This window comes from Callionymus lyra, chromosome 1 (assembly GCF_982586985.1).
Source record: "Callionymus lyra chromosome 1, fCalLyr1.hap1.1, whole genome shotgun sequence".
In the NCBI taxonomy this organism is placed as follows: domain Eukaryota; kingdom Metazoa; phylum Chordata; class Actinopteri; order Syngnathiformes; family Callionymidae; genus Callionymus; species Callionymus lyra.
In genome coordinates, this window is record NC_141818.1 from 47425669 (window position 1) to 47448261 (window position 22593).

General features: G+C 41.0%; 2 protein-coding genes across 3 annotated transcripts in view; one reads left to right on the forward strand and one right to left on the reverse strand.

The window, feature by feature from the left end:
* The first annotated feature begins 342 nt into the window (after positions 1 to 342).
* On the forward strand, positions 343 to 17586 carry stox2a (storkhead box 2a). 2 transcript variants are annotated; one of them, XM_087810707.1, is made up of 4 exons: positions 343 to 867; positions 8412 to 8564; positions 13114 to 15619; positions 16777 to 17586. In XM_087810707.1, exons 1-4 carry the CDS (start codon positions 513 to 515, stop codon positions 16976 to 16978), a joined length of 3216 nt encoding a protein of 1071 aa, XP_087666833.1. In that variant the 5' UTR covers positions 343 to 512; the 3' UTR covers positions 16979 to 17586. The 2 variants fall into 2 exon arrangements, with proteins under 2 accessions (XP_087666833.1, XP_087666842.1); XM_087810716.1 differs by lacking the exon at positions 343 to 867 and adding an exon at positions 6343 to 7629.
* A 3178-nt stretch (positions 17587 to 20764) lies between these two features.
* Positions 20765 to 22593, reverse strand: part of tll1 (tolloid-like 1) — a 56134-nt gene continuing 54305 nt past the window's right edge. Inside the window, exon 21 of the mRNA XM_087810728.1 lies at positions 20765 to 21942. Within this exon, the coding sequence (XP_087666854.1) occupies positions 21808 to 21942 (135 nt within the window). The 3' untranslated portion in view covers positions 20765 to 21807. The remainder of the gene's footprint in view (positions 21943 to 22593) is intronic.

Here is a 22593-nt window from a genome sequence, read left to right on the forward strand (position 1 = left end):
GAACAAGAACATAAAGAGAAATAAAATAAGAACAAGAACATAAAGAGAAAAAAAAATAAGAACAAGAACATAAAGAGAAATAAAATAAGAACAAGAACATAAAGAGAAAAAAAAATAAGAACAAGAACATAAAGAGAAAAAAAATAAGAACAAGAACATAAAGAGAAAATATACTTCATCATGATGGCGATTCAATTCCTTCGCCCACAAGTTTTTTTTTCAAAGGTTTGTCGTTTGGAATTTAAATGATGAAGAGATTTGAGCGCTTGTGCCAAACGTGAAAGAAACTCTTCCTTTTCCAACCGCCCCTGAAGGCATCACACTGTTGGGTTGTTCTTCACAACTTTGACAGTTTCTCGGGACGACGTCGTTTTCACTTCTTTTTAGAAGTGAATGTTTCGCTTCATTTTTTTGTCTCATAAACTACGTATCTGTGGTTTTATTTAAGTGTTTTTTTTGTTCGTTTTTTACCGAGTCAGTGAAGTCTTTCTGGTCTCAGGTCCGGCCCAGGGATGGACAGGCGGCTCCGGATCTGTCCTCACTCTCTGGCGCTGGTTCTGTCCAGACTGGACCCAGAAGATGAAGAATCCTCCTCGCCGTCCTCGTCCAGGAGGGCCGTCCTCTCCGTCCAGAACCAGCCCCGCAGCGACACCGGCTACCAGGTGTTCTGCGACTTCAAGGCCACCAACATGCAGCACTTCTGGAACCAGACTCTGACCAGAGCCTTGACCCGGGTCTTCTTCCTGGGCTGGATCGACGAGCATGTGCTCCTGGTGCGAGGGAGAGAGACCCACCTGCAGGTCTTGAGGAACGGATGGACCAGAAGAACCCTGAGTCCTCCTCCAGGGTTTGACATCAAGACCATTGGTAAGTGACGGAAAAGATCCCAACATGTCGTTTTTGTTTTTAGAGTTTGGGTTTTTTTTGCACCTATTTAACGCAATGTAATCTGGCACGTTCACCCTGAAAAATGTGGTTAAAAACAGCTAAAAAAATAAACATTCACCCCTTATGAAGTTTATTTCTAAGTAACAAAAAACCTGTTGTAATAATTAATTTTTCCAAAACTATTTCTTTAGATGTTTTGGTCTTATATGCAAACTGGAGCCTTTTGTTTTTAAATTGATTAATTCATGTTTTATCTTATCAAGGTATATTAATCATTTATTTTATTATTGTTGTGTATTTTCCAGCGAAGGTTCACAGAGATGATGGTTGAGGGCAAAAGTGAGGATAAACTAACATATTCTTACACTAAAATGTATAAATCCATGTAAGGGAGTAAATGTGTTCAATGAAGCTTCATGAAGCAGTGTCATTGTTTTCAGAGTCCACTAGATGGCGGCCTTTGCACTATTTTCCTTGTTTTAAACAACTGTTCTAATGAAACATCATTTTTAAACTGATGGCGCCACCTACTGAACTCTGAACAACATGACACCGTTTCATGAAGCTTCATCACTACCATCTAGTGGAATCTGAACAACATGACACCGTTTCATGAAGCTTCATCACTACCATCTAGTGGAATCTGAACAACATGACACCGTTTCATGAAGCTTCATCAACACATCACTACCATCTAGTGGAATCTGAACAACATGACACCGTTTCATGAAGCTTCATCAGACCATCAATACCAAAGAGCCCCAATTAGGAAGTATCATAACGGAATGTATATTGAATTTTTAAGTGTGAAGTTGGCTGAAAATGAAACATTTGAACCACAACAATCAAAAGAAAAACTGTGACGACGACGATGCTTCTCTCTCTCGCTCCGGCAGAGACTACTGGACTTCCTTGTTGAAGGTAGAACCGATAAGTCGTGGAATGTTTGTCTTAAAGCTAATGACTCACTAGCCCTCGTTACGCTTAAACCAACAGATCTCCTTGTTGGGGATACTTCCATCTTAGGAGTTCATTATTATTGTCCTTCAAATCATGTTCATTTTAAACTTACGCCGATGCAACTTTTTCAAAAGAAAATGTTCAGACTCTCCACAAAAACTCTCACTCATACTTGTTAAAGTGACACGATGGGATTAGGATTATGAGTAAAATTGACAAATGTAGATTTATTTCTTGTTTTTTTGTTTTTGTTTACTGCTCCTAAAAGGACGAAAAGGAAATATTTGGAAATTAACCGAAGCATGGATTTTAAACAAGGATTCCTTTGCCTCGGTTGAACATTAACGTCGAGAGCTTTTTCAGGAAGACGGCAGTTCATGGCATTTCCAGGCCAGGACTGTTGGAAGGAAGAGGAGGGTCTCCGTGGAGAATTGGTGGAAATGTTTGACTCGGATAATTCTATTTGTAATTCAATGTATCGTCGGTCATGTTCACCCCAGATATGTGTTTCTACTTTCGTTGTCTCAGGAAAGTAAAGGTTGTAGTACGATGTCACTCGAGGGCAGACGACTAGCAAATGTGGTACAAGTGAAAAAATAAGTGTTTTTCACCAGAAGTAACACTTTATTTTTTTACTTTCTGAAAAATATCCCCGTCATGTCTACGTGACGTCATGTCACGAGTGAAAAATGATGATATTTACCTCGAAAAAATGATGTCATGTTTCATTAGAACAGTTGTTCAAAACAAAGGAAAATAGTGCAAAGGCCGCCATCTAGTGGACTCTGAAAATAATGACACTGCTTCATGAAGCTTCATGAAAAACGTAAACTCACTTGGCGCACTGGATTTGGTTCTCTGCCCGGAGTATGACACATTATACGCAGTACCAAGATGTTCTTTCCCCAATTCTGTCTATTTAATGCCAGTGTTGGTGTAGTCCTGGGAAATATGCGGTAGTGCGCATCACACCCAGGTGTGTAAATCGACACCGTTGTACCTTGTGTGTGCAGTCAAGCTCATTTTTGAGGTTTTGTTGGTTTTCGTCAAGATTAGCCGATAATTATTATTTTATCCGACACCCCCTTCCACTAGATGGCAGCAGTCATTACGTCCTCCGCGGCTAAAGGAACAGTGAAATCCAGCTGGATCCCGCTGATTACTGAGGACTAGAGGATACATATTTTGATTTCAAAACAAATGAAAGCATTTTGGGGTATTTTAACATCAACTTTCATCCGATTGTAGGGGTATGAGAAAATATCTATATGCTTAACGCTCCCCTCGCCTTTCATTTTCCATGTACACCCCAGTTTCTTTGCATCGGGTCAAAACTGGCCATACAGAGTATAGGAGCGCCCCTTCATTGCATATGTAATTCTGGCTGCCAGGGAGGTTGACCTTGAAAAAACACAAGGGATACCACAAACACATTTGTTTTCGTCCACCGGATCCCCTTGACCCTGAGATAAGTATTAAATATAGCGAGTCTTACAGCAACTCCAGCAGCTTTGAAGCTGATGTTACGACTTCGCCAAGAGTCATGTGGTCTGTAAATACTACAACACCAGAGTCAAGTACTGGACAATACTACACATATATACTTGTTACTACACTATCACAACACCAGAGTCAAGTACTGGACAATACTACACATATATACTTGTTACTACACTATCACAACACCAGAGTCAAGTACTGGACAATACTACACATATATACTTGTTACTACACTATCACAACACCAGAGTCAAGTACTGGACAATACTACACATATATACTTGTTACTACACTATCACAACACCAGAGTCAAGTACCGGACAATACTACACATATATACTTGTTACTACACTATCACAACACCAGAGTCAAGTACTGGACAATACTACACATATATACTTGTTACTACACTATCACAACACCAGAGTCAAGTACTGGACAATACTACACATATATACTTGTTACTACACTATCACAACACCAGAGTCAAGTACTGGACAATACTACACATATATACTTGTTACTACACTATCACAACACCAGAGTCAAGTACCGGACAATACTACACATATATACTTGTTACTACACTATCACAACACCAGAGTCAAGTACTGGACAATACTACACATATATACTTGTTACTACACTATCACAACACCAGAGTCAAGTACTGGACAATACTACACATATATACTTGTTACTACACTATCACAACACCAGAGTCAAGTACTGGACAATACTACACATATATACTTGTTACTACACTATCACAACACCAGAGTCAAGTACTGGACAATACTACACATATATACTTGTTACTACACTATCACAACACCAGAGTCAAGTACCGGACAATACTACACATATATACTTGTTACTACACTATCACAACACCAGAGTCAAGTACTGGACAATACTACACATATATACTTGTTACTACACTATCACAACACCAGAGTCAAGTACTGGACAATACTACACATATATACTTGTTACTACACTATCACAACACCAGAGTCAAGTACTGGACAATACTACACATATATACTTGTTACTACACTATCACAACACCAGAGTCAAGTACTGGACAATACTACACATATATACTTGTTACTACACTATCACAACACCAGAGTCAAGCACTGGACAATACTACACATATATACTTGTTACTACACTATCACAACACCAGAGTCAAGTACTGGACAATACTACACATATATACTTGTTACTACACTATCACAACACCAGAGTCTAGTACTGGACAATACTACACATATATACTTGCTACTACACTATCACAACACCAGAGTCAAGTACTGGACAATACTACACATATATACTTGTTACTACACTATCACAACACCAGAGTCAAGTACTGGACAATACTACACATATATACTTGTTACTACACTATCACAACACCAGAGTCAAGTACTGGACAATACTACACATATATACTTGTTACTACACTATCACAACACCAGAGTAAAGTACTGGACAATACTACACATATATACTTGTTACTACACTATCACAACACCAGAGTCAAGTACTGGACAATACTACACATATATACTTGTTACTACACTATCACAACACCAGAGTCAAGTACTGGACAATACTACACATATATACTTGTTACTACACTATCACAACACCAGAGTCAAGTACTGGACAATACTACACATATATACTTGTTACTACACTATCACAACACCAGAGTCAAGTACTGGACAATACTACACATATATACTTGTTACTACACTATCACAACACCAGAGTCTAGTTTTCAGTGTTTTTATTTTTTAAACTTCATATTTTTGTGGAGGAAGACGAGCCCAGATTCCATACTGCAGATCACATGACTCTTATCAACGACGTCACCATCTTCTTCACTCATTGCTGCCGGTTTTAGTTGTCACTTTGTCACGGAGGAAATACCGAATGTCGCCAGCTAGTGGCCAGAGGTTTAATTGCGGCACACGAATGAATAAACGCTGTGAATATTTAAGTATTAACTGTAAAAGAAAACGTCTTAAAATCATTTTCTTTTATACACACGCTATTGAAATATAAACCATTAAATAACTTTGAATTCAAATAAAGCACAAATATACATATATATTTATACATTTTTTCGATACAGTGCTATTGAATATGGATACAGTATTGGTTCAGAATATAGCGATATATACTGATATGTTCTTACATTGATCGTAAATACCAAGTCAAATCTATGAGAACTATTGTGTTTTTACCACGTCAGTTACAGACATGTTTCTTTTTTAACATATTTTACATCCCAGTAAACACTCCTCCCAGAAACAACATGGAACTTTCGTCCCGTCGATTTCTCTTGACCGTCTTTCCAAGCATTTCCACGGGATTCTCTGTCCGTGTGTGTCTGCCGGTCTCCTTTGTGCTCGTGGATCCGGTAACGGGTTCTTTAAGGGGGACAGGTCTCGTCGCTAACAGCTATGACCTCATCGGCTTGCGTCGTTATGGCAACAAAAGCTGTTGCAGCACCACTGAGAAGTAAAATGGCTGGCATTATGTTCACCCCCCCCCTCCTCCTCCCCGCCTACCCTGCTAACAGCACTCAACCACCTCATCACCTCATTATCTTCTGCTCTCCTTCAGCCGACTGAGGCAGATTCCAAGTGACGCTGTCCTTACATCCTTCCTCACGTCTAAACCCTCCATGTGATCCGGGGGGGAGTCGGGGGGGCCGTCGTCCAGAATCTTTTAACGCAGCCTTCTGTTGTGGAAATAGCATGTCAAGGTGAAGGGCGGCGTGTCACGTGGCGTGGAAGAGGTTATTCAAGGAGAGAGGGGAAAAAAAAACGACAACAAAAAAAACGCTCATCTTTTATTGCATTTTCTGGATCTGGTGAACGTCCTCTTATATCCTCTCTGAGCTTCCTCTCCATCACTCAGACAGACGCATGCTCACGCAGAATCACACTCACCACACATTCACACACTCTCTCTCTCTCTCTCTCTCTCTCACACACACACACACATGCTCACACACCCTTCCTGGAGGAGCTGGGAGCAGCTGCAGCATTAGCGTTGAAAGAGACTCGCTCGCCGACTAAAGTTTGCACCCCCCACCTCTGCTGCCGCTGAATGAACGCCATCGGCTCAAGGGGTCCTCGCGCCGGATTGTAAAGGACGGTGGATCTATTATCAGATTTTTTTATGCTCCTGGATTTTTTTTCTCTCTCTCTCCCCACCCTCCTGGTGGTGCTGTTGTAATAGGACGATGAGGTCTTGGGCTTGATGGGGGGAAAAGATGGAGGTGTTTGTGGCGCTCCTGGCCGTCGGCAGACACCTGAACTTTCATTGTCCGCTGGGATGAATTTCTAAAAAAAGATATATATTTTTTGAACCCCTAAGTTGGACCTTTTTGTTTTCCGGATTGGACCGAGCCATGTTGAATTGAGCTATTGTCAAAGACTTAAGGCCTCTTAAGCTTCACATTCCTCAGCATCTATCCATCCTTTCGACCACCTTCCAGAGGACCGAGCGAGAGAGAGAGAGAGAGAGAACGAGCTCCCGGCCGTCCTGCTCGCCTCCGATGCCCCACATCCCTGAGCGCTCCCCCTGCCCTCCCTCCGCGCCCCCTCCTCCTCCTACAGCCGAGCAGCGACGTCATGTGCCTCTCCACGCATGCAGATGGGCTCGCTACAAATGGTGGCCGGGTCTGAAGCCGATGCTGAAAGGTGATGTCAGGTGCCGTCACCTGCCGTCGCACCACCACCACCACCGCCGCCGCCGCCGCAGCCCCTCCACGTCGGTCCGCTAGAGCCCAGCGCCCGATGACAACCGCCCGCCGCGCCGGCGCCGTCGTTTGTAGCTCGGATGTCAACGATGTGTGTGTGTGTGTGAAGGCGCACACCACTGCTTCCTGCCATGTCTGGCGTGTGATCGATCGACCAGGACGCTCTCACTGATGCGGGGGAGGCACTGAACCGCAGTTTGGTCGACCTCCCCCTGCAACCCCTTTCCCCCCTAACCTTCCTCCACCCCCCCCCCCCCCCCCTGGACCCCTATATCCATTTCACAACAACTGGTTTAACAACCAAAAAGGTCTCACGATGAAGAAGAACCGCGGCAACAATCTGCGTCAGGCCCGGCCCAGCTCAGAGTTGACAGAACGCCCACTGGAGCACAATCTTTCTCGCAGTGAAAAAGACATCCGTGTGCAGAAACAACATCTTCCTCCCCCCCCTCCGCCTCACATCTCTCCGTCCCCTCCAAGTTACCGTTCACCAGGTGAGTCCCGAACACTCCCACCCTCAGCTGCCTCAGAATTTTTGCTGGAAAACCAACCTTCCTCGTGGAGGACTTAAGATGTTCTCATCGGTGTTGCTTCGGCTCGTTGTAGTATCTTCGAAAGAAGAGGTTTTAACGTGAAGACGGGGAAATAAAGTCAGTAACAAACCCCCCGATCCCCCCCTCGATCACATAGCTTCCATCCACATATGCCTCTTTCTTCTAACAAGCGGTGATCATGTCATCATCTCGCCCGACCGACCGCTCATCCATGCTTCCCGGCTCGTCCGTAGACTCGTAGTACAGAACCTCGACACAAAGCTGCACAAATATTTCGGCCCCGCTACCCTTACGTTGTCGTCGTCGCCTCGGAATCGAGCGAAGGCGGTCGATGTCGGATCCTTGTGTTGATGCGTGTACACGTGTGTTCGGAGCATGATTGTAGGATGATGTCAGTGCACTAGCTTTGACCAAAGAAAAAAAAAAATGTTTTGAAAAAAGGTCACCGGTTCACTCTACGTGATCGGGAAGACCGAGGTATGTTTTTTGGGGTCGACTTAAGGGGTCTGGGTTGGTGCAACCGCTTTTTTTTTCCTGGGCTATGAAAACACAAGAAGGAGGGGTGACGCTGCTTCAGCAGGCTGCTGCTGTTTGACCATTACATCATAGCTTCACACGCTGCAGCCGCTGTTCATTCATAAGCTAACAGTTGTGATTCTGCCCCCCCTCACCCCACCCTCCACACCCCACACCCCCACAACCCTCCTCTTCTGCCCCGGTAGGTGACGTATCTCCACTCAGTATGTCACCCATCAGCCAGTCGCAGTTTATCCCGCTGGGGGAGATCTTGTGCCTCGCCATCTCTGCCATGAACTCGGCTCACAAGCCGGTCAACCAGGAGGCTCTCGTGGAGCATCTGACTGCCAGCTTCCCAGGTACCTTTTCACCCTCCTGGTCCTGCAGCTCCGTGCCGGGGGATTAGGTTCAGGAACAAACGGGATTAAGAATATTTTATTTCCGCTGCAACGTGTTAGCATGTCGCTGATTTGATTGTATTGATGACAGAAGAATGGTCCCTCGAAATACTGTACTACCCTCATATATCCACTACAAGTTGTTGTTTTTTAAAAGTATTTTAAAAGTAGAACTGTCAGATTAAGAAAAAAGTGTCAAACTGGTCCAGAAAAGGGCCAAAGGTGGTGCAGGTTTTTGTTCCAACCAGTCAAGCACACGAGTTAACCAACCATTAACTTGTGACTGATAATTAATTGATTACTGTCTTCAGATGCCTGATGGGTTCAACTATATGTGCTCGACTGGTTGAAACAAAAACCTGCACCACCTTTGGCCCTTTTCTGGACCAGTTTGACACCCCTGGATTAAGAGGTCAAGAATACGAATCAAATTTAAAGTCACACATTTTTACTCCAACTAAGAACAGTTCACATGTATTTCTGAAATCCACAAAGGTTTCCTCACAAAAATTATTACATTAATGTTTTTATCATCAAGGTTCGAGGATGGCGTTCACTCACGTCAGAGACCGGTTCTTGGAACCATGACCTCACTAACCCTCACGTTCCTTTCTTACACTTGATGAAAATACCTGCAGTGATACGATTATAGCAATATTAGATGTGCTTGAGTAAATTGGATACACATACAAAATAAACCTCAACGTAGATTCAAGAATGACATTATTTCCCTCGTCTCCTAGCTAGTTAAAAGTTGAAGTCATGTAAAAGTGGGTGCTGAGTAAGTAAGTAAGTAATTTATATTTATATAGCGCTTTTCTAGACCAGGGTCACAAAGCGCTTAAACAATCAAAACAATATTCAATAAAGTATATACTTTAAAGATCAAGATAAAACTGATAACACAACAGGAGTTCCAGAAAATCAAGGAAAAGCCTGAACAAATAAAAATGTCTTAAGATGTTTCTTGAAGGAGTCAGTAGATCATCAAACACAGATGTTTCTTGATGGAGTCAGTAGATCATCAAACACAGATGTTTCTTGAAGGAGTCAGTAGATCATCAAACACAGATGTTTCTTGAAGGAGTCAGTAGATCATCAAACACAGATGTTTCTTGAAGGAGTCAGTAGATCATCAAACACACATGTTTCTTGAAGGAGTCAGTAGATCATCAAACACAGATGTTTCTTGAAGGAGTCAGTAGATCATCAAACACAGATGTTTCTTGAAGGAGTCAGTAGATCATCAAACACAGATGTTTCTTGAAGGAGTCAGTAGATCATCAAACACAGATGTTTCTTGAAGGAGTCAGTAGATCATCAAACACAGATGTTTCTTGAAGGAGTCAGTAGATCATCAAACACAGATGTTTCTTGAAGGAGTCAGTAGATCATCAAACACAGATGTTTCTTGAAGGAGTCAGTAGATCATCAAACACAGATGTTTCTTGAAGGAGTCAGTAGATCATCAAACACAGATGTTTCTTGAAGGAGTCAGTAGATCATCAAACACAGATGTTTCTTGAAGGAGTCAGTAGATCATCAAACACAGATGTTTCTTGAAGGAGTCAGTAGATCATCAAACACAGATGTTTCTTGAAGGAGTCAGTAGATCATCAAACACAGATGTTTCTTGAAGGAGTCAGTAGATCATCAAACACAGATGTTTCTTGAAGGAGTCAGTAGATCATCAAACACAGATGTTTCTTGAAGGAGTCAGTAGATCATCAAACACACATGTTTCTTGAAGGAGTCAGTAGATCATCAAACACAGATGTTTCTTGATGGAGTCAGTAGATCATCAAACACAGATGTTTCTTGATGGAGTCAGTAGACTTCACTGTCTGAATAGATCTGAAAGTAAGAACAAGAATTTAAAAGTTGATCCTGAAAGAAACTGGAAGCCAGTGAAGAGTTTTAAGGATCGGAGAAATGTGAGTTCTTCTACTAGAGCCTTTTAAGTGCCTTTTAAGGAAATATTATTTTTAGACTGAAACCAATTTGAGATTTCTATTCAAGTCAATGTATTTGGCTGAAGGAACAGACTAGTACTCAATAACCTCTTTCGTGCTGTTGTGACCTCGTTGTGACCATAAAAAATGAATACATAAAAACTTCAAATTCCAAAAAACTCAAAATTTAAAATGAATTTCAATGAATTGCTGGCCAGATATACAACAACACAACAAAGATGTACAAATAAACATGTTAAGGAAACATCTGAGTAGTTATGGTATTACCAATTTAGCAATGAATGTTGGAGCGATTGAGCGTTGAGTACTGTGTAGATATTCAGTTGTTGTACTTAATGCTTTAACCCTAACCCTTTCCAGGGATGTATTGCTTTAGAGAAAGCCATTTACTACAGCTACCAATACAAACAAAACTATCCCCTGGCTATGAAATATAAACGCAAAAGAATATAAATAATGCCTTAACCTTCTTTTTATCTACAAAAACATTTGTTTTCAGGCACTGAGATACCACAGGTGTTAACAAAAAGATAAAGAGAGGTAGAGTTCTGTTTATTGCAACAAAAAAACACCTACAATAACCTCGAAATTTTTAAATGTTGATTAAACGGATGTGCTCTACTAGTTAAGCTATGCAATCAGATGAATCATCAGAATCAGAATCAGAATCCCTTTATTGTCCCGCGAGGGGAAATTCGTTTTAACAACAGCAAGAGCAATATACCAGAAAAAATATATAACACCCAGAAATAAAATATTAAAAAGAAAGAAAAAGATCTAAATACAATATAAAATAAATCTGCACTATATTATATACACAATCATATTTACAAAAATAACAAGAAAGGTGCAGTTAGACGATTATCTGGCTGTGTTCTTATTGTGGAGTCTGATGGCAGTAGGGAGGAAGGACCTGCGGTACCTCTCCCTCACACACCTGGGATGGAGCATCCTATCACTGATGGAGCTCCTCAATGCCCTCAGTGTGTGCTGGAGAGGGTGAGACAAGTTCCTCCTCATGGAGCCCAGCTTGCTCCGTATCCTCCTCCCAGTCACTTCCTCCACAGGATCCAGGGGGCGCCCTAGGACGTAACCGGCCTTCTTAATAAGGCTGTCCAGTTTAGCCCTATCCTGTAGAAAACTCACTGTCCAAGGGACAACTTAAATATGGAGACTGTAGTTTACCGTGAATACAATACAACTTTTTGCTGTTTTTTTTCCATACACTAATCATGCCGCCCGCCAAATAATGCCACCTACTCTCTGCCTAGTTTGCCCCTAGAACTGTCACTGGTTACACAGTAAATTTTGCTAGAATTACCAATTAATGACTAGATAAATTCTTATTTTTAGATTTCACATAAGAAATGTAAGTCTATTGATCTGTCATCTAATCAGGAAATCTCAATTCTTTAATATTGTCAAATGAAATAATCTTACTGGCATAATCGACGAATAATTACTATGAAGAAAACTCAAACCTCTTTCCTGTCCAATGAGTTCTGCGCATTCGTTTGATCCAAGGAAGAGTTACATTTAAAATTAAAACAGTCAATTTATTAACAGCAAAGAATGATTACAAAGGTAGGCCATACAAGACCTTAAATACAACAGTTAACAAAGAATGCAAATTATTCAGAAATACCAGAATTTCGAGCGCTCGGTCCAGTCTCTGTCCGAAATCCTGGTACACCAACCAGATTCTTCCAGAGATTGGCTGAAAATCTTTTAGCTTGTCCCTTCTTTTAAAGACCTCAAGACCCTCCCCGAACACGTGAAGTAACATCCTCTTCCCAACACATATGTCTTTCACAGTTAGAACTATTGACACAAAGTGGCACCAAGGTCCATACAAAGTTCAGGCACAGATGCCCAGAGCCCCCAACCCTTGAACCCTGCTCCTTGGGAAAGACAAAAGACAAAATACAAGAATATGTTTGAACTCTGAATTAAAGTTAAAATTATCAATGTTAACAATTGAGTACCCAAAACGAGGACATATATTCAACCCATCAATGAATACACATATGTGGATCAATTTGAGGATATATCTTCAACTACTCACAAACTGTAGTAATTCTTTTGGAAGGCAACAGCATCCAATACAATGATAGTTTTTCTTTTTAAATCTACAATGACACACACCAGAGAGGTCTTGCTTAAGGTCAACGTTGAATCTCTCTGCTTGTCAAATGCGCAACAAGGACTACTTCCACAACTTTAGTGTCCGTTTGTAGCTATATTTACTTCTTTGTCGTTGATGACATCTACTTCTGACTGCTCTTTTATCTTTGGTATTTTATATATACCAAAATCATTCTCGCATATGTAAAAGATGTGAAAGGAATGAAAAGGCCTCAAATTAGCAATATACTGGAAGCCATCTTGAACAGTCAGGATGGCCATTAAAGATGGTTAGGGCACTTTCAGGATTAAGAGGATTTTTATCTATGTTTTGGTATCTTTTCTGTAAAAGCTACGTTTCATTTTTAGTTCAATGATTCAAAATTCCAACTGCCTATATTGTCCTTTTTCAGGTGTGCCTACGCCCAGCATGGATGTTTTGCGACATACTCTGAACATGCTGGTAAGAGAAAGGAAGATCTACCCAACTCCAGAGGGCTACTTCATTGTTACCCCACAGACCTACTTTATCACCCCCTCCCTTATAAGAACCAACAGTAAGTGGTATCACCTGGACGATCGGCTTCAGGAACAGTCAGCACCGCAGCAACAACAGCAGCAGCCTCAGAAATGCACTTCCTCTCAGGCTGGAAACGTCACGCCATCCACACCTGGCTGCTTAAAAGAAAAGCCTTCACGCAAAAACCTCAGTGATTCGTACAACTCCTACCGGGATGAATTGACCAGACTTCAAACCTCTGAACTCCAGACTAAGTCAACGAAGGAGCACAGAGTGGATTCCTTCCAAAGTAAACCACCCAAGGATCATAATAATGGAGAGCCTCCACCTGTTCCATCAGCTAAGGAGCCCAGAGGAGAACCACCATCATATCCTTATCCCCCTCCTGCTACATCCCCTCCTGTCCAACCTCCACCTACTCAAGAAACTGCTGAGAAAAGTAAAAGTAACACATCTTTCCCTTATAAAACAGACACCTTGTCAAAGAAGAAAGATGCTGGAGGAAATGGCGAAAAACAATCTAAAAGGTTTGGTCTGAGACTTTTTAGGCTGAGTTTTAAAAAAGACAAATTGAGACACTTGGCAAGCTTCTCGGCCCAGTTTCCCCCAGAGGAGTGGCCTCTCGGTGACGAGGATGTGCCAACCACGCCAATCCCACGCGAGGTGGAAATGGAGATAATTCGGCGAATCAACCCAGATTTGACAGTGGAGAATGTTGCAAGACACACTGCGGTAATGAAGCGGCTGGAGGAGGAGCGTTCACAGAAGAACAAGGCTGGCTCTTCGGCCCAGCACAGTGCACGGAGCAGAAGAGGCCGAGGACACAGAAGGATGCCACATGCTAAGTCTCGTTCTCATAGCAAGCCTCGAACCTCCAGGCAGGACCCATCTGAGGGTTCCAATTGGGACATTGTGTTCATGGAAAGGGATTATCGTTTCTTTAGTCATTCGTTAGTTCGCTCACCTCGGGAGGCTATGTACACATTGGAGCGAATGCGAAGTGGCGCAACCTATCTCGTCCACAGTAACCCCAACATCACCGAATCCTATTGCCCTGCCACTCCAGAATGGGATGTTTCAGGGGAGCTAGCTAAGAGACGGACAGAAATGCCATTTCCGGAGCCCTCGCGGGGAACTTGCCAATCCAGAGTTCAAAGAAGTCAAAGTCATAATCAGGACAGGAAGTCACGTCATGACAGGACGGATCAAGCTAAAGAACGATCACGGTCCATGGACAATGCTCTTAAAGGTCCCTCATTAGGGGCACCAGAAGACTTTGAACCCAGCCTTGAGGAACATAGTCATTATTACACGGACGACGGTACACTGCGGGCTACACAGAAGTCCTCCCACTACTCAAGAATCATGTTCTCTGCTGCTAAGTTCCACTCTGATTTTAATGTGCCTGATTTAGGGAAAGGGAGTTTAGACGAGACAAGGATCCGTAATACAATAGAGAGGAACAAAAGCAGAGACAGCTTGCCAACATATAACGAGTTAATGAAACATTCACCTAAGCCCTCAACAGATGAGTACATCCAGTGCAATACGTCAAACGAAACAATCCTAACTGCACCTTCGCCTCAGACTAAATCAGAATATGACACATTAACCTCATCAGGGGGACTCCGAAAGAGCTCTCCAGCTGACCGCCAAACGCCTCACCTCACGTCTCCTCACAAGTTGGAGTACAAAGAGGACGTGTCGGCAAAGACACAGAACGGCACAGTTCGGCTGACGCCGAGCCAGACGCCGGAGCCAGTGCAAAATGTTCGTTTGATGCCACATCAACACAACGTCGATCCTGGAGGGGGAGGGGGCAGTTTGGTAATCAAAAGGAAAGAGATCTTTAGTAAGGACACTTTGTTCAAACCTCCACACAATGCCTTGTCCACGGGCTACATGGACAGCAGCTACACCAAGTCTGGCACATTGCGGAAAGCCTCACATGCCAAATCAACGGAGGCCCTAGACAATCCTGAGCCCCAGCAGCCTTCGAATTCAGCCGCTTCGTCAGCCTCACCTGCAGTTTTACAGAGCTGTTTAGAGCCAACTGTCCCCCCAGCCTCCTTCGACTATTATAATGTATCGGACGACGAGGTAGAAGAAGAACCAGAGGAGGACTCGCACAAACAGTTGGCAACTACAGAGGACATCGAAGACCGTGGGGACAGTGGTGGTAATGAAGGGGGCAGTGGCGGCGGTGGGGAGGGAACCATGCAGTGGCTACTTGATCCAGAAAAGGGCCATGACCTGCAGCGTAAACTGGCGACCAATCTTACCTTACTCAGCCCCAAAGAGACAGAGAACAGCAGCATCCAGAAGTCAGCCCACTCTGCACGCTTGGACAGCATGGACAGCAGCAGTGTCACAGTGGACAGTGGATTCAACTCTCCTCGGTATGTGCAGCTGTCCATCAATTCATTATTCGATCCTTGATTTTGTAGAATGCAAAAATTGATTGTTCTATAAATGTATGCTGTAGTGTGACTCTGTGCCTTTGAGCATTAACTAGGAGAACAATTTATGTTTATTTTGGAAATTTAAAACCCACTGTGACATTGCATACCTCTGCCAAGGTCTTTATTTCCCATGACATTACAAACAACCTTGAACCCATCGTTTCAAGAACTGTGTTGCTTAGGAAAATCATTTTTTGGTTAACTAGGTGTCCCTAGGGTTTTTTTTTCATCGCAGACTGGTTTCTTGTAGTCATTATAAACAAAACTGCATAAATTGCATGAAAAATATATTTCACTATAACACTGAATCAGCAGGAGCCCCTGGACTGGTTTCACTGATACAAGATGGTCTCATACAGAGTTTGTGTTTGTCTCATTTTTATTTGTTACAGGTCAAGAGTCACAGGCTAATGTTGTGTATCAAATTAGTTATTTTTTAGTAAAAACTAATTTCAGAAAGAAATAATCAATACAACAGAAATAATATCACAATGTGGGCTACTGATAGTCGGTCACGTTCATTTTTTTGGAGAAAAAAAACTGAAATACCCACTTCTATTCGTGATTTATTTCATTACCACCCCATCTAAACCGCGACAAAAAATAAGTTCATTGTGGATATTTTGGAGCCAAATGTTACTAGTGAATAAGCATATTTAAAGTTTTTTATCAGGGTATTTTGTTCAACAAGTATTTTGTAGATGCACTTTGCATGCCTCAAGTACTTTACCCTTGACAAAAATGGTAAATATAAATATATTGCTTATACATATACTGTATATTGAGAGGTTGTGCGATACATTTAATTCATAATTTAACTCTAGCGTTGTTTTTTTGGTTCACAGTTCAGATTCTACTGAAAAGTTTTGAGCCACACAAACTGAGTGTTTTACCCCCAGTTTATAACTGGGACTGGATTTCAGGATCGGATACAATTTCAGAATTCTTTTAACCTCTATTTTTTTAAGATACGTTTCAATTCAATAACCAAAATCCAATGACCAGATTACCTCTTGACATAATATGTAATAATCAACGTATGTTTTTTTTCTATATGTTCTGAGTTAAATTTTTCCTTTTCAAATGATTTCCAGGACACGTGAAAGCCTTGCCTCCAACACATCCAGCATAGTGGAAAGCAATAGACGGCAGAATCCAGCGCTGAGCCCAGGCCACATCGGTACCAGCAGTATGGGACTGCCCTTCAGCTTTCGTGCAATCCCCGAACCCGCCACCACACAGCCTGAGAAACTCCAGAAGTCATCGAACTGCCTGGCCTCCATCACCAGCGTCTAACAGGCAGCACAGACGGAAACTATGAGCGCGATGAAGGAGCGGGGAAGTGAGGATTTTGACCATTTTCCACCCTCGATGTTCTCAAATGAAGCTTCACACCTTCGGACTGAGAATCTGTTTACTGGGACTGTTACACTGACAGGCATGGCTTCAAGAGACTGTTCCCACAGACATCAAACTTTACTGCGGAGAAATAAAAAAAAGAGACATCCAATTATGAACGCCACAGGAGGCGTCGCTCCAACCAGATGTTCCTTGATATGGACTATAGTTTGGCTAATATAAAGATTCTTTATTATTGGTATTGGAAAGTAGTAGGCTATAGGAATCAAGTTACATTGGGAAATATCAAAAAAACTTTTTATATAACTTAATAATATATGTCCAACTTAATGTTCTCCTTTCTGAAACAACGTTGAATATTCAGGACAATTTAATCAGCACAATGTCCAGACAATAATAGTTGAACCTGAGAACAATAAATGACACATATAAGAACATAAATCCGCTCAGATTTGCGTACAGCAATGCAAATGATGTATGTATACTCGATACTTTTGATATCCTAATTATTATAATGGTGATATAAAAGATGCTATGTGACCAAATCAATGTTCATTGGCTAATTTCATGGCTAACATCTGGGATGGGATCGGGGGGGATCAGGGAGTGAAGACACTGGTCTGTTAGTACATTTTTCTATGGATTTATTTTTCTATTTATTCCATGATTCTTCAAACTTTGCCTTCGAAAGCCTGTGCGTGTCACCGTGACCACCGAACTGCTAGACAGCGATGGATTTTTATCCAGTGTTTTCTTCGTGCCATAGGGATTTCCCTCTGCTAGTTAGCACAATGCTAGTTAGCATAGGGTGAATCCTACGCTCGATAGCGAAACTAACAAAGAAAAATGGTGGTCTCTCCAAAATGAAATTGATCATTTTGATCCAAATCTCGTATTTAAATGTACAAAAAAGGTTTTGTTGCCGACTTTAACTACCTTTTAACCCTTTAACTTCAATGGTTTTCATTGGTCGTCTTCTTCGTCTCCATCTGCGACGTTCGTGGTCGATCGCTGTCGCTACCCTTCTTGTGTCCACGTCTCTTAACCTTTACACATTATACACCAACATTAACTCAACAAATATTGTCTCCATTCACTCGAGACCGACAGTTGGAATCTGGATAAAAAGAGGGAACATTGTGCATTGCTCTGGTAAGTGGTGGTGAAGTGCACTTTAGGTTACCATATATCTACTGTATATACACAGTATATATACAGGGGTACTTAAAATAATAGCATATAAGGAAGCTTTGAAAACAGGTAAGTAGATATTTATCTTTGAGTGAATCATTTATATTTATTTATATCGTTTTAAAGGACAATGTTCAAGCACTTCAAGATGTAGCTTTTGTGCTAGCCTGTGGATGGCTCCACTTACCTGCCTATACAGTATATTGTATTATTTTATATCTATCTGTAGATATGTGTACTTTTTGTTTAGATGCATTGAAGGTATATTTATTTAAAGATATGGTTTGCAATATCCTAAACAATCAAGTTAAAACAGCTACCAAACATCAAGGTAGTCATATTAGCTTCTAGGCTTTAGCATTTTAGCTTGAACTTTATCGTGACATCTTCTTCAAAGATCACAGACAATTTGGGTGAAATCCGTTGTGACCTCTGCTAAAGCTGTGTTTGTATTTCAGGAGGCAGGGAGGGTGGTCACTGCTAGTCCTCAATCACTAGTTGAGTTTGTAGCGTTAAAAACTGTAGACAAACAATATTTCTAGTCGAGGTGCAAAATGATGAATTATAAATCCAAGAATGCTTTAAAAAATGGTGTTAAAGTGAAAATAGTTTATTTTCATCAATTAACAAAATGCAGTGAACGAGCAGAAGAGATTGTAAATCAGATCAATATTTTGTGTGACCACACTTTGCCTTCAAACCAGCATCAATTCTTCCAGGTTCACTTGCACACAGTTTTTGAAGAAACTCTGCTGGAAGGTTGTTCCGAACATCTTGGAGAACTGACCACAGATCTTCTGTAGATGTTTCTCAAATCCTTCTGTCTCTTCCTGTGATCCCAGACAGACTCCATGATGTTGAGATCAGGGCTCTGTGGGGTCATACCATCACTTCCAGGACTTCTTCTTCTTCTTTACGATGAAGATATTTCTTAATGACATTGGCTGATGGCTTAGGGTCGTGGTCCTGCTGATGGTATTGCATGATGGATAAGTATCTGTATTTCTCAGCATCGATACCATGAATCCTGACCCAATCTCCGACTCCATTTGTAGAAATGCAGCCCCAAGCTTGCAAGAACCTCCACCATGTTTCACTGTTGCCTGTAGACACTCATTAATGAACTGCTCTCCAGCCCTTCGGGAAACAAACTGCACCTCAGTTCCTATGCTTTCTTGCATAGTTGAGTCGCTTGACCTGTGACATGAAACTGTCTTCCACGACCTCAGCTCTGGTAGCAGAGTTTGTTCTTCACCCAGTTTTAAGCTCCTACACATCTGTATCTTCTTCACTTCATGACTGTGTTTCAACTACTTGTGAAATTGATGATCATCAGCAGCTGTTGATCATAAACCTCACTATGATCCTACAAAACCACTGAAATGTACCTTTAAGAATTGATGCTGGTTTGAAGGCAAAGGGAAGTAACAACAAATATTGATTAGATTTAGATTCTCTTTTGTTCGATTCACTTTGCATTTTGTGAATTGATAAAAATAAACAATTATTATTTATATTTTTTGAAAGCATTCTTAGTTTAAAGCTTTTTTGCCTAAAACTTTTGCACCGTACTGTATAAACATAACCTTCCTTTCCTAAAGAAGAATATATATATGTATATATATATAAATGTAAGTGAAGTTAAAAACAATAATTGTAAAAGCATTCATTTGTGGTAGTTAAACCATGTTTTTAACGCAATTTGGAAAATACTTAATTAGAATTTATGCTGCGAGTCAAAGTTTATTTCATCTAATGGGAAATTTTACATCAAACATCGATTAAAAAAAAGTTTTAATTTAGATAGATCGATAAACTTTATACATGCGATTCTAACATGTGCAAGTAATATCTAGTAATATACAATTATTTAAAATGATTACAAATGTTTTTAAAACATGATAATAATTTATGTAATTTAATGTATGGCTACGTATGAAAGTGTTAAATCATAATCACGTTAAAGTGACGACCGTGTTTGAAGGAAGAAGCTATGAGTCATGGGTTGGATAACATGTTATAACTAGTTTAACTAAAACTATTTAAATATATAGATGGATGGATGGATAGAACTTGTTCTTTAGGTAATTAAGCTTTTGTCAGTGGAACAAAGTGCACACTGATAAATTGGAGAATAAATAATATATTAATTAAATATAAATGTAAAGTAAAATATAAGAATATAGAGCAGTTCACACCACAGTCTACGTTGTTAAGTAGTAAACATAAGATTAATAGAAGCGTTAAAATAATTAATGTTTAACTACAGATATTGCATGATGATGCTAAATGTTATTGTCCTTTATTATTCATATTTTTACTACTAAACCTTATGTTCTTTCTAATAATATTAAACATAATATATTTTAAAAATTGTCTTATGATGTCGCCTTTAACGCAACAAACACCAGTAAAATCTTTTGGTTCCAAAAAAAGTTCAAACGCATTCTCTTGGCGCCCTCTAGTGTATGACCGGTGGACCAGCAGCCTCAGTGTGTACTTAAGACATGATTAATACACAGAAAAAAAAGGCACAGTTGATGAGAACTTCTTGTACTTTAATGCAGGAGACTTGTGTCTTTGAACTACAGACACCGAGATGACGGGGCGATGAAACAGAAATGGTGGTGAATCACCTGAAGCTTGGCACAAACAGCCACGAAGGACTCGACTCACACGTCTGTAGTTTCTCTGCCATTTTTTTTTTTTTTTACTCGTAGAATATTCGCCCCACGAGTATGTATTCAACAGATATTTTCAGAGGTTTTTACGGCTCAGGGTTTTCGGGAGAATATGTGCATACGATGTGTGAGCTTTTAAGTGTGTATCTCTAGTATATTGAAGTAACATCCAAACACACATGCACCAACTATACTGCACCTCACACACAGACCACACACACACCCCCGTGTTTAAGGAACACACTCCAGGTCAACCTCGCCTCCAATCAGTATCTAAGGCAAGAAAGTAGTTCCACAGGATCAGTGCTGTCGATGGCTGCCACAGTGAAGATCCATCCACAGTGGGTTTTGTTTTCTTTAGTTTAGCACCATGGGAGTCTCTCGGTCCGCCAGAGCCGGGTCACATGACTGGGGAGTAGATTTCCCTTCTGATATCCACACAAATGTCTTGATTACCTGGGGGTGACGTGACCTGCGACACATCCTCACAAACACACAACACGAAGCAAGGCTTTAACTTTACATCTCCTCAGAGCGAACCTCACGACACCAGCGAGCGGAACCACCGGGCCGCTCACGCATGCACAGAACAAACACCGACGGCGTGAGACGGATCCACCGCTTCCGGTCGGGGGGTTCAGGTTCACAAATGTTCCCCTGCAGGTTCCTCATCCCGTGATCCTGGACACAAGCACAAAGTTCTGCAGTGATCCCGGCCAGGAAGTCGTCCGTGGCGCTCCTGGAACAAGAGTGTTTTCCCCCCCGATCGTGTGTTTCCTGTCTCATCTCAGACCTCCACGACCGGAGACGAGAGAGGTCCATCTTGACGGGTCCAAACGGAGGGGGACGGGCCGTCCCCTTCTCCTCATCGCCGTGGTGACGGTCCACGTGAGGTCATTTCCTGCTGTGAAGGCTCTCTTGGAACTTGGTGCTTGAGTAGCGGATGTGGAAGCCCTTCTTGCTGATGGTGTCGTCGCTATGGAAACGGATCATCATGGCATCTCCAGGTGAGAAGATTCCTTCTCTGGGCTGCAGTAGACATGGATCAGTCACATGTGACACGTTAGTCAAATAAATACCCGCTTCATGAACATAAACCGCTGAAAAGTTGTTGTTTTTTGAAGCATCGTATCGTTTTTTTTGCTTTCATTAAGTAATGAATTTGTTTTTTAATAATAAGTTAATAAAATGATCAAATATTTACACATATATGATACGTAGACATAAAAGTGCACCGAGCTACATGATCAAACTTTCAGCCAATCATGTGATCACGTGACTGATTATTATTATGGTATTGGTGGCACTATATATGCATCTTTAAATTGAATTTAAAAGGCTATGAATTAAATCATATTTAATTAAGAAAATTATTTTTGTAATATAGGAACTAGAATATCAAACTCTCTGTGTAAAAAATTTTTTTTTATAATAAAGAAAAAAACAAATTCAAACCCTTTAATGTATGAATTAATCGAATTGAATTATTTAATAAAAACAAGTTCAACTTTTAAATAAAGAAAGGATTGAATTTAATTATAAAATAATAATATATATAATTCTATAAAAATAACAACATTTCAACATAATACAATCATTTGAAATGTTAAATTAAACAATGAAATATCACTTATATACATATATATATATATATATATATATACATATATATATATATAT